The sequence below is a fragment of the Phlebotomus papatasi genome, chromosome 2 (assembly GCF_024763615.1).
Source record: "Phlebotomus papatasi isolate M1 chromosome 2, Ppap_2.1, whole genome shotgun sequence".
In the NCBI taxonomy this organism is placed as follows: domain Eukaryota; kingdom Metazoa; phylum Arthropoda; class Insecta; order Diptera; family Psychodidae; genus Phlebotomus; species Phlebotomus papatasi.
In genome coordinates, this window is record NC_077223.1 from 33,184,840 (window position 1) to 33,198,000 (window position 13,161).

Consider the following 13,161-nt stretch of genomic DNA (forward strand, 5'->3'; position numbering starts at 1 on the left):
GGGATTTTTTCGATTATTTTCTCACGGCGAAAAAGTTGACAGTTTGCGCCCGTGATGTGAGCGAAGAAAGGAGATCTCAGGAAAAAGATGATTTTATCGCGAAATAGACATTTTTTGAGCTCAAAAGGGAGAGAATTTGGTACAAGGGTCATAGCTGGAGTATTCCAGAATGAGAAACTTGGAAATCAATTAAGGGAAGCTGCGAGAGAAGCTTCAAAAGTTCGACTAACCTCAAAAATTTTTGGGTCTTCCGGACGGGCTTTTTCCACTGCCCCATCTGCGCTGTTGGTGGACAATAAAATTGAATCTGGTAGCTTACCACAGTCTGCAGATGTTGTGATATACGGTGCAAGTATTATCGGAGCGTCGGTGGCGTACAATTTGGCAAAGGCAGGAATGGGCTCACAGATTGTCCTCCTGGATCAGGACACTATATCGGATGGACGTGTATGGCAGGAGACTAGTGGACTAGTCGGTGCTTTCAAGCCCACTCTCACACAAGTCAAATTAGTGCAGAAATCCATCGAACTGTTCCAGGAACTCACAAATAACGGCTTGCCTACGGGATGGAGCCAGTGTGGATCCCTGAATTTGGCCAGGAGTCGTGACCGAATGACAGTCTTCCGCCGCATGAAGTCACAGAGCACTGGATGGGGCATAGAATGTAGCATTTTGACACCGGAACAGTGCAAGAATATCTTTCCGCTTCTGGAAGTGTCCGATATTCTGGGCGGTTTGTGGATTCCCAGTGATGGCGTGGCAGATTCCACACTCATCTGCAAGAGCCTCCTGCGGGAAGCTCAAAAGATGGGTGCAACAGTTGTGGAAAAATGCTCAATTAGGCATATTTCCCAAGCAGAAGGACGAGGTCAGGCTATAGAAACGTCCCTAGGAACTGTCTTCGGGACGTATTTTGTCAATTGTGCCACTCTCCATGCTCGGGAAGTGGGTCTCCTCTCAGATCCCATTGTTAAAGTTCCTCTCCATGCCGCTGAACACTATTACTTGCACACAAAGCAAGTGGATGGATTGTCAGCAGATGCTCCAGTAATTCGTGATCTCGACGGACAGATCTTCTTCCGAGAGAATGAAGGAAGACTCCTAGCTGGAGGATATGAGCAGAATGCAAAGCCAGCCTTTGAGGATGGAATTATTCCACGTGTGTAGTGAGATGAGCACATTTCTATTTTCCAGTCTAAATTCTTCAATTCCCAAAATTCTCCTTGACAGAAAATGCTGCAGCAATGCAACTTCCAGTAGATTGGGATCACTTTCACGTGCTCCTGGAGGAACTGATAAAGCGCGTTCCATGCCTGGAGGAGACCTTCCTGGATAGACTCTCCAATGTACCCGAAGTTTTTTCTCCGGACGGAAAGTGGATTGTTGGCGAGAGTCCAGAGATTCAAAATTACCTCGTGGCCACGGGGAGTCAGAGTGTTTCAGCTGCTGGATTGGGTTTTGCCATTGCCGACATCATCACTCAGGGCTACTCGACAGTGGACATTCATGAGTTGGACATTTCTCGGTTTCTGGGTCTCCACAACAATCGCAAATTCCTCAGAGAGCGTGTCAGGGAAGTACCGGGACTTCACTACGCCATCCCGTATCCTTTTCAGGTAAGAGGGTCTTAGTTTTTTTTTACAAGATCTTTGTCTAGTGTAGAGTTCTCCAAATATTAAAATTCCTTGAAAATATTTTATTTTTTCTTGCAATCAATTAAAAATGAAATAGAAATTTAATTGGGATTTTTAAAGTAGACTGAAAAAGATCAAAAATTTAAATAAAAATCACAATGCAATTCTTTCCCTATAATCACAAATTTTGGAATTGAAATTTTCACTTCAAAAAAAAAATCGCACTTCAAATTTTAATAACCCTCAAAAGGCCAGGCAGGTCATGAGATTCCCTTATTTTACGGTCAGGCATGAGAAAATTACCGGAACAAGGCAACCTTTGAAATCACTAAATCTCACTATTAAAAAAAACCAAAAATAAATTATTTCCCGAAATATTAATACAAATAGCATTTAGGGTAAGTGTGCCAAATTCCGGCCAGCTTGCAATTTCGGCCACCTTTTTTTTCCTCGAATTTCCATAAACTTTTAGATTTTACGTACTCTAGAGATTATACAATGCAAAAGAATAACAAAAAATGTGGCTTCGACAAACGAGATGACGTGAAAAAGGCATTGGAAGAATTCCCGAAGGGCAAGGAACTATGAGAATGAAGGTGGCCGAAATAAGGCACCAAAGCTATGTCTATATTTTTATTCATTTTAAAATATATTAGGAATGATTTTAGAGTAAATAAAGACGGTAAACTCTTTGCAAGGTTTCAAGCAACACTCTTTCAGAAGAAAGAATAAAAAAAATTAATTTGTATTTAAAATATTACATTTGCCTCAATTCTGAGACCAAAATCAAGATCAAAATTTCAAGTTGACAAATATTTCTAAAATCAAGATTTCGTATTTCGTACTCTGACGCGAAGTAATTATGGAACTTAAAATGTCTTAGCTAAGAACCAAGATTTCAAGATTTTCCACACTTAACAAAACGTCACTTCTGACAAATATCTTCATTTCTTTGTTGAATTTGTTACAATCTCGTCATATTAATTAGAAAAAATTAATTAATAGGACGTATTAAACAATAAATGAGAGGCCATAAACGGGAATAGGAAGTTCAAACCCAACTTGTGACCTGTGATAAACCAAGAAATGCTTATGCAGGATATGATTATTTTGCAGGTATCCTCAGAGTGTTGTACTTCGAAACATACATCTAGAAATACGTACAATTTCGATTAATTTACAAGATCAAACACAGTATTTTTCAAAGTAATTCTCTTTTTGTACCATCTCTTATAGAAATATTCCTCAGCAATAGTCGTTTCCGTATGAAACCCTTCAAAATGTTGGTACCTTGAAAATTCCAAGCACATCTGAGAGGTCCTTAGAATTATTTCAAGAAAACAAGAAATTTAACATCTTGAAATCTTGAAATATTGATTCCAGAATAGCTAATCTTGATATCCACATGGTTTGTGTCTTGGATTTCAAGTTTTCAAGACATTTGACAGATTTGACATCTTGAACAAGATTTTTTAATTTTAGAATACCAAAATCTTAAAATTTTCTTGATCTTGATCTTGATCTTGGTCTCAGAATTGAGGCCATTATTTATTATTTATTTATTATTATTATATTACATTTTAAACTTGTGACTTTGACGCTTGCATGCAACTATGCCGAAATTTGGTACACTCACCCTATACTGAGAAAGATCAAATATTTAAATAAAAATCTTAAAATAATGAAATTCTTTCCTCATAATCCCAAATTTTGGAATTGAATTATTACGCACTTGAAATTTTATTAACCCTCAAATGGCTAGACAAATCATGAGATTCCCTTATTTTACAGTCAGGTATGAGAAAATTACCGGAACAAGGCAACCTTTGAAATCACTAAAACCCACTATTAAAAAAAACCAAAATTAAATTATTTTCCAAATTATTAATACAAATAGCATATGTTGTATTTTTATGCTTCATACTGAATTATTCTATAAAGGAAGACAGCAAGTAGACGGAACTATATAGGACAGGGTAGGGCAGTTCAGGTATCTGAATTTTTTTTTGAAGATTCATTTGTCAAAATATTATTTAGGGTAAATGTCCTAATTCAAAAACATTTCCAGACGCTTTCAGTTTGTCAGAATATTCAACACATTAAGTTCATTTTTTTTTCTGAAGAGAATTACATAAATTTGCTCCTTAACTCTTTTAGAATGTTACTCAAATACAAGAAAAATACGCGAGCGTAAAATGCTTCTATTGGAAACAAATTAATCCAAATGGAGACAAGGGAAAGTTTCTAATTGGAGACAAACAGTGTAAGTGAAACCGCGACGAAAGGCTTCCAAAACCTTGTTGAGTTGCTCCTGAGTGCACGATTTGTTCTTATTCCTGGTCTTTTATCCTTTCCCATCTAAAATAATAAGAAAATCTCTCCAAAAAAAAAACATATTTCCGGGGTTTCCTATTGAAGCATTTGCAGACACTTCAGAAAAACCCTTTTTGTTCACGAAATAGGTAATTATTTCATTGAAAACTTCACGTACCGTTAACAATAAAGATTAGCACTTAATTTAACTAAAATTAGCCAGAAATATGACAAAAATGATAAACAAAGCGAATAAACAACAATCACTTTATTGTGTTTTTCATTGGAAATCATGATCAATCGATGAAAAATACGATGGTGAAAAGGTACACTTTTAATTTTTCTGAGAAATTTATAAATTAAAATTTGTGAATATGAATTGATTTTCGCTTTATTTGGAGTAAAATTAACTAAATAATGAAACTGTGGTATAGAAAATATATAAATATAATTTAGTAATGTATTTATCATGAAAACAATGACGTTTCCATTTGGAGTAGAGAAAAATTTTCATTTGGAGCAGGTTTTGAATTAGCTTAATTTACCCTACTCTATCTATCCAAGCTAACTAAAATAAACTTAGTTTCTTTTCAGTATTGGCTTTAAAAAAAAATATATATATATATAAATATATAGTATATTTTCGATGTAATTACTATATATCAAAATTTTATATTTTCGAAAGTCATACTCATACCTATTCGAAACTTTCCTATGCCTTATCTAGCCTTTTATATCTCTTTTTGATTTATGTTTTTACACTCTTCGTTATTCGCATGATCCAGGAGTGAAAAAATAAATAAAACATATATGCGAGGAAGGAATTTTTTCAGTGTGTTTGACAGCTGTCATCCGGATCTTCGATATCTGGATGACAGCTGTCAAAAGCTATGATATATTTAAAAAAAAAATAACCCTTCACATACGGTTTTTTTTCAATTTCGATTATACGGATATCGGGGAGAGATGAGTATATTTGGTCCTTCATCGGCCTTATCGTCATTTTTTCCCTTTTTTCCCTATTCAATTCAATTTAAAGAGAATAAAGCCGAACTTAAATTATTGAATTTTAATTAAACAGTTCCAATTACTTCATCAGACCGAAATCCTTCAATTAATAAAGTCTATTTTTTTTAAATAGTTTTTGCAATACAAAAAAATTTGGCACAAAAACGTTCACCGGTGATTATAAATTGTTCACAGTAATTCTCTGTGGCAATGGAGCGCTCCTAGTATTTACCTCCATCATAAATTTAAATTTAAATGTTTTATCTCTGTGAGATCTTACATTTAGGATAATCAAGTTCGGTCAATAAGGATCAGAAATATAATGTTTTAAATTTTGAGGATTTTTGTATGCCCTATTTTCGGTTTTAATCTATTCAGATTCAGGTGAGAACACTCGAGAAATTCAAAAGAATCCCGCTTTTTTCTGTCACTTGTACTCCCCAATCCGAATAACAGAGAGTTCAATATTTGAAAAAAAAATGAAAAAATATTTCGTTAAAATGTTCGTAAATGTCGTAAACGTTTGTGAAATCCCACTGGGAACACAAATATTTGAAAATCGTATAAACCTACTAAAAAGTTCGTAAAAGTTTGTCTTTTTCACAAATATTTTTTGTAACATATTCTCTTGACGAACATTTTTTCGTAAATGTTTGTAAATGCATAGGAAAATGATCGTAAAATTTTGTCATTTGTTCGTTCAGTTTTGTCAGATAAACAAAAATGTGCAACAAATGTTTGTAAAAGAACAAAGACTGCTCGTCAAGTGATCATGTTACGAAAAATGTTTGTGAAAAAGTACAAACTTTCAAGAACTTTTTACTGGGTTATACGATTTACAAACATTTCGTAAGTCTCCAGTAGAAATTCACAACCATTTACGAACAATTTAACGATTTTTTGTATATAGCACTCTCCAATAGACTGGTAGCTGTCAAACACACAAGAAGTCAGAAAATCCTCCTTCTCAAAGAGTTTATATCTGTCATTTTGGGTCCCAATATAACCCGAATATCAGAGAATTCGGAAAAACGGATGGATTATATCTTCGGTATTTATTTTATTGTTTGTACTGTTTTTTTTAAGTAGGGTAAGTGTACCAAATTCCGGCAAGCTTGTAATTTTGGCCACATTTTTTGTTATTCGAATTTCCATGAATTTTTAGTTTTTGCATGCTATAGAGGTTACACAATGCAAAAAAATAACAGAAAATGGCGCTTCGACGAACAAAATGATATGAAAAAGACATTGGAAAAATTCCGGAAGGGCAAGAAACTGAGAATGAAGGAGGCCGGAATAGGCCACAAATGCTATGTCTACATTTTTGCTCATTTTAAAATGTATTAAGAATGATTTTAGAGAAAATAAAGACGATAAACCGTCTACAAGATTCCTAGGAATACTCCTTATAAAAAAGTAACAAAAATGTTCAAACCGTTCCAAATAAGTTGACTTTATCTCGTTTATATGGTCTTTTCTTCTTCTTTAAAACCACGATTTTCAAGCAGTAATAAAGGCACATTCGAAATTCAATGCCCTTGAAATATTCCAAATTAGCAATTTGTCAAGGTCAAAGGTTAAACAGTCTCTAAATAGTGGTTCAATATGTCATAATTTATTAGCCTATTGCAGTAAGTTTGAATTCGTTGGAAAGGTTGGAAAGGTCTTGGAATTCCTGACAGACTTAAAGTGTTTCAATTCGGTTATGAATCAATAATGAACCGATTTTTAATTTTGATCCAGTATTTAAATTGTATTACCTTTAAACTCAGAGGTCTTTTTTTAACTTTTTTAAGTTTTAAAAAATTATTTAACGGAAAAATGTGGTATTCTCGAACTCGTGTGTACGATGATAGTTTTCCCATAAGGGCAGAATCACATTGACAGTAAAATGCTCACCGTATTTCGTTAATTTACGCATTTTCATTGCAATTCTTACGCAAATTCTCAATTACCGTATTACCTTATCTCATACTCGGTGGCACTAGGGGAAAATAATATAAGAAAATTAAAGAAATAAAACGAAAATGCGGTGAGCAAAAAAAGTGTACGATTAATTTCTCTTACAGTTTTTTTTTTGCTCACCGTTTATCAAATTTTCGTTTTATTTCTTCAATTTTCTGATATTATTTTCACCTAGTGCCACCGAGTATGACATAAGGTAATACGGTAATGGAAAATTTGCGTAAGAATTGCAATGAAAATGCGTAAATTTACGAAATACGGTGAGGCTACGGCGAGCATTTTATTGTCAATGTGATTCTGCCCTAAATCTGATCGTTATAAAACGAATTCGAGCTTTCCGCAATGTTAGAACGCTTTGTGACCTTTTTTATAGATAAAGTGATGAAAATGTTTGTCATTGGGGAATGGTAGATAATTTACCCTAATACTTACGGGGGTCCTTTGTTATAGGAATTGGAAACAGGTCGAACTTTGCGGATGTCACCCATATTTCCAGCCTTCAAAGAGGCCGGTGCTGTATTTGGTCAAACCATGGGCTACGAGCGCCCTTCCTGGTTTGACCAGAAGCACAGCGTCGATGACAATGGTGTGCCAAAGTATCGAATCGCGGCCACGAAGACTTTTGCTAAGCCTCCGTGGTTCAATTTTGCAGCGGAAGAGTACAATGCTTGCCGCGAAAAGATTGGTCTGTGTGACTATAGTTCCTTCACCAAGGTCGATATGTGGTCAAAGGGACGCGAAATTGTGGATCTGCTGCAGCATCTGTGCTCAAATGATGTTGATGTACCCGTGGGGACAATCATTCATACGGGAATGCAGACCAAACAGGGTGGATATGAGAATGACTGCAGTCTAGCACGAATTGGACCCAGTCACTATTTTATGATCGCCCCGACTATTCAGCAGACTCGCTGCAAAGCCTGGATCGAGCGACATATGCCTCCGGGTGGGCAGATAAGTTTGTCTGATGTGACATCCATGTACACAGCCATCTGCATCATGGGCCCCTTCTCGCGTATCATGCTCTCAGAGCTCACGGATACCGATTTGGCGCCCAAGAACTTCCCCTTTTTCACGTACCGCGAACTGGATGTTGGTCTGGCCAATGGGATTCGTGCCTTCAATCTGACACATACCGGAGAACTGGGATTTGTTCTGTACATTCCCAATGAATTTGCCCTGCACGTGTACACGAGACTTCTGGAAGCAGGAGAGAAATACGGCATAAGGCACTGTGGCTACTATGCTATGAGGGCACTTCGTGTGGAGAAGTTCTTTGCCTTCTGGGGACAGGATTTGGACACATTCACCACCCCATTGGAATGCGGAAGGATGTGGCGTGTGAAATTTGATGTAAGTAACCTATTTTTTTTATATTTAAGTTCTTAATCCAAAAGTGCCATTTCTAAAGTTTTTATATTTGGGAACCTGAATTCTTTGGGTTTTAAAGAGGAACACCAAAGAGAAGTCGGTTACTAAAAGAAACCTTTTAATAAAAAACAATCAATTCTCACTTCAAATCGAGCTGACTTAAAAAATTCATGATTTGTATTTGCCATTTTGTCAGTTTGTCCGGCTGTTGCTAGAATTGGAGATCAAACGGTAATAGATAGCGACTTAAGATTTTTAGGGAATCCCTCATAAATCAACATTTGCACCATTAATGCGACTTAAGTTTTTCTTACCCTTCTCCATAGCCTACAAAAACATATTTGTTTAAATAATATTGTTAAATGTTAAAGAATATTATCTAAAATTTTTATATAAAATTTTTCATAAATTCGTTTGGATCTGATTTCTCGTAACCATTTTAAAGAAGTATACTTGCAATTTCCAGAATCCTGAAAGCCAAAATATCGAACGCCAAAATCGCTAAAGCGAAAATCTAGAAATCCCAAATCCCGCACGCCAAAATCTCATCGAACTCCAAAATCCCGAAAGCCAAAATCTCGAAGGCTAAAATTTGAAAAAGTCAAAAATCCGGAAAAAGCCGAAATCTCGAAAAGCCAAATCATAGGAAGCAAAAATCTCGAAAAACCAAAATCTCAAAAGCCAGATCTCGAAAGCCAAAGTCTCCAAAAACCAAAAATCATGAACGCAATATCATAAATATCGCGAAATCATAAATCCCGAAATGTCCAATTCGGAAAAGCCAGAGTCCCGATAGCCAAAATCCAAAATCCAAAATCTTGAATGGCAAAACCCGAGAGCCAAAATCCCGAAAAGTTAAATTCGGAAAAGTCGGAATCCTGAAAGCCAAAATCCCGAAATCCAAAATCTTGAATGCCATAATCCCGAAAGCCCAAATCCCGAAAGCCCAAATCCCGAAGGGTCAAATCCGGAAAAGCTAGTATCCTGAAATCGAAAATCCCGAAAGCGAAAATCCCAAAGGTTAAAATCCCGAAAATCTAAAATTCTAAAAAGCCAAAATCCCGAAATCCAAAATCTTGGACGCCGAGATCCCGAAAGCTAAAATCCCGAAAAGTCAAATTCGCAAAAGTCGGAATCCTGAAAGCCAAAATCCTGAAATCCAAAATCTTGAATGGCAAAATTCCGAAAGCCAAAATCCTGAAATCGAAAATCCCGAAAGCGCGAAAATCCAAAATGTTAACCCTCTAACAATATTTTCTTTAATATGCGAAAAAAAGTTGTACGAAAATGTTTTCTAGGATAATTATGATCCAATAAAGTCGAAAAAACCATCTATTCTTCATTATCTCTTTTAATTTAGGTGCTATTTAGGTGTGAGCATATTAAAAAAAATGTTGAAACTCTTTTTGCTTCTAAAATTCACATATTTACTTTTTCAATTTTTTTTTAAAATAAAATACACAAAGTAGAACTACATATGTATCTTTCAGTAAATAATAAATTTATTTTAGTCAGATGACTTTAAATCGATATTTTACTTGAAATTGGAAATGAGTTTTTTTTGCACAAATATTTTTTGTTGCTCTTTCTCTGACCTGTCACACAAAACTGGGGATAGCAACTAAACGAAGAGTCAAAATGAGTTCAAACTTTCAAAAGATGTTAGTAAAAGTCAAATTCGAAAAAGTCGGAATCCCGAAAGTCAAAATCCCTAACGTCAAAGTCTCGAAATTTAAATTGAAGTCAAAATCTTGAAAATCTAAAATTCCGGAAAGTCAAAATCTAGAAATCCAAAATCTCGCACAGCAAAATGCTGAAAAAGCCAAAATCCCGAAAGCCAAAATGCTTAACGTCAAAAGCTTGAAATTTAAAAACCGGAAAAGCCAAAATTTCGAGTGCTAAATTTCCGTAAAAGTCAATATCCCGAAAGCCAAAATCCCCAATGTGAAAATTTAGAAAACCAAAATTCCGAAAGAGCCAAAATTCCGAATGCCAAAATTCATAAATCCAAAATCCCGTAAGACAAAATCTAGAAATCCAAAATCCCAAACGTTAAAATCTAGAATATCAAAATTCTGAATGAGCCAAAATTCCGAAAGCCGAAATTCATAAATCCAAAATCCCAAACGTCAAAATCTAGAATATCAAAATACAGAAATAGCCAAAATTCCGAAAGCCGAAATTCATAAATCCAAAATCCCGTAAGACAAAATTTAGAAATCCAAAATCCCAAACGTCAAAATCTAGAACATCAAAATTCCGAAAGCCGAAATTCATAAATACAAAATCCCGTAAGACAAAATCCAGAAATCCAAAATCCCAAACGGTAAAATCTAGAACACCAAAATTCCGAAAAAGCCGAAATTATTATTATTAATCGTATCGGGATATATCTGTTACAATTTAATCATGTTGTCGCATATACCGTGTTGTAAGAATCTGCTGATCGTAGATCGCCCACGAACGCCTTCCTCGTAGTGTGGATGCTTCTTCCGTGTTCCCGGAGTTTTTGGGCAGAGACGGTGCATTTTTTATTACGTTATATCACAGTGAAAATGTCTTTTTCTAAACATTCAGATCTTTGCACCGGGCGGGACTCGAACTCACAATACTATATGAGTCAAGCCGGGGATCGATCCGCCCAAGAGCCAACGGTCTTGCCTATTGCGCCACCGAGATCCCCAGCCGAAATTCATAAATCCAAAATCCCGTAAGACAAAATTTAGAAAACTAAAATCCCAAACGTTAAGATCTAGAACATCAAAATTCCGAAAGAACCGAAATTCCAAAAGCCAAAATTCATAAATCCAAAATCCCGTAAGACAAAATCTAGAAATCCAAAATCCAAAACGTGAAAATTTAGAACACCAAAATTCCGAAAGAGCCAAAATTCCGAAAGCCAAAATTCATAAATCCAAAATCCCGTAAGGCAAAATCTAGAAATCCAAAATCCAAAACGTCAAAATTCCAAAAGCTGAATTTCATAAATCCAAAATCTAGAAATCCAAAATCCCAAACGTCAAAATCTAGAACACCAAAATTCCGAAAGAGCCAAAATTCCGAAAGCCAAATTCATAAATCCAAAATCTCAAAAGCCAAAATCTGGCCAAAATTCCGAAAAAGCCAAAATCTTGAAAAGCCAGAATCCCGAAATCTAAAATCTTGAACGCCAGTCCCGAAAAACAAAATCCCAAATGCTCAAAATCTTGAAAGGTATACGTAATTATACGAAGGATAATGTGTAGAATAATTTCCCGAAATACGGAAAATTTCCCTTTGCCTCCAGCCGGCGCGGGTGAAATCGTGGGAGTAGCTAAGATGCTTTTAAGACTTCGGGTTTTTGGCTTTCGAGATTTTGACTTTTCAGGAATTTGATTTGGTTCATTCGGGATTTTGTTTTGGCCTTTTGAGTATTTTGGCTTTCAGGGTTTTGGCTTTCAGCACCAGCTCACGTTCTCAGGCACAGTTTTTAGATCAGAAAAATTTCTTGAAATCAAAATTCACATTCCCATCTTTTAATTTAATTTTTTGCTGATCACATTTAATTTTTCACCGATCGAATTTAATTTTTTACTACTATTTGGTTTTTTACTATTCTGATTGACTTGAAATTTTGGAAAATATTCTTGATATGTTGAACTTAGATAAAGGATTTTTCAAATTTTCATAAATCCATATTGATAACTGAATAAGTTATTTGTAACCAACAGCTTTTCTCCCAAAAAAAACTTGGAGAAAATATGATATTGCTGATGAAAGCGGCGAGAATCCGAATTGACCTCTTAACTTAAATAATGTAAAAATAAGAATATTGAAATTAAAAATGTTGCACAAATGTTTTCCGTGAAATTAAAAAAAAACACGGAAAAGAAATTCGAGTCACTTGAAATGTTTTATTAAATAACTTTATAGCCTTTATAGCTTACCATAATAATTATTAAGTGATCCAATTGCTAAATGAAGTCACCAATTTATCTGTAGCACGTGCAAAAATGCTAAAAATGAATTGATATTGTTTCAAAGGCGCTTTTTAGTGTGTGATGATCAGTTGGTGGCTGATGGTGGAATTTTCTGTGTGTCTCTGCAGAAACCATTTCATTTTATTGGACGGGATGCTCTAATGAAGCAGCGCGATGAAGGTGTTCATCGCCTGTATGTGCAGCTTCTGCTCAATGATCACGATTCCGAGGTGGACATGTGGCCAATGGGTGGTGAGCCAATCTTCCGCAATGGTGATTTCTGTGGTCAGATCACTACTGCCAGCTATGGGTTTACGTTCAAGCGACAGGTATGCCTGGGATTTGTGCAGAAGCTCCATCCGGAGACGGGGGAGAGGGAAAAAGTGAGCAATGAATATGTTTTGAGTGGGGACTATGAAATTGAAATTGCGGGCATTCGATTTGGAGCCAAAGTCAATCTGCATTCGCCAAATCTTCCGACCAAATATCCCGATCAGGAACGCGAGGCTTACAAAGCAACGAGGGATAAGAGTGACGAATCATCGGTGATGGCTCCAAAACTTTCATGGTAATAGAAGCTCAAATTTTTTTTTAAAAATCTTCTTTTACAACATTTTGGCAATTTTCAACGCACACAAAATCATTTGTTTCCAATTGAGAGACGCTTCATTTTTTCTTACAAAAAGTTATTCTTTTCGAGTGATATTAATCTATTTATATACATGATATTTTGTAGAGTTTCTTGAGGAATGATTTAAGAAAAAAAAACTTATTTGACTTTTTTCTGTGCTCAAATTTGAATTTGGTGTTTGAATTTTTACTACACAGCGATACCATCAAGAGATGTCTCTCAGTATTTTTCACTCATTTGAACTTAAGACAGCGTCTGTTTCTGTTTATCTGATTGATGA

The 13,161-nt window shown here is 35.5% G+C and overlaps 1 protein-coding gene across 1 annotated transcript; it reads left to right on the forward strand.

Moving 5' to 3' along the window:
* The first annotated feature begins 27 nt into the window (after positions 1 to 27).
* LOC129803539 (pyruvate dehydrogenase phosphatase regulatory subunit, mitochondrial) lies at positions 28 to 12,955 on the forward strand. The gene is made up of 4 exons (XM_055850171.1): positions 28 to 1,159; positions 1,231 to 1,616; positions 7,371 to 8,273; positions 12,379 to 12,955. The coding sequence occupies exons 1-4, from the start codon at positions 88 to 90 to the stop codon at positions 12,820 to 12,822; spliced, it is 2,805 nt and encodes a 934-aa protein (XP_055706146.1). The 5' UTR covers positions 28 to 87; the 3' UTR covers positions 12,823 to 12,955.
* The last annotated feature ends 206 nt before the right edge of the window (positions 12,956 to 13,161 follow it).

Excerpts from the sequence above, each read along its gene's own strand:
- LOC129803539 (XM_055850171.1), top strand. The coding sequence starts at position 88 with ATGATTTTATCGCGAAATAGACATTTTTTGAGCTCAAAAGGGAGAGAA. Across the intron at positions 1,160-1,230 it reads TGAGGATGGAATTATTCCAC|AAAATGCTGCAGCAATGCAA; the intron begins GTGTGTAGTGAG and ends TCTCCTTGACAG. Across the intron at positions 8,274-12,378 it reads TGTGGCGTGTGAAATTTGAT|AAACCATTTCATTTTATTGG; the intron begins GTAAGTAACCTA and ends GTGTCTCTGCAG.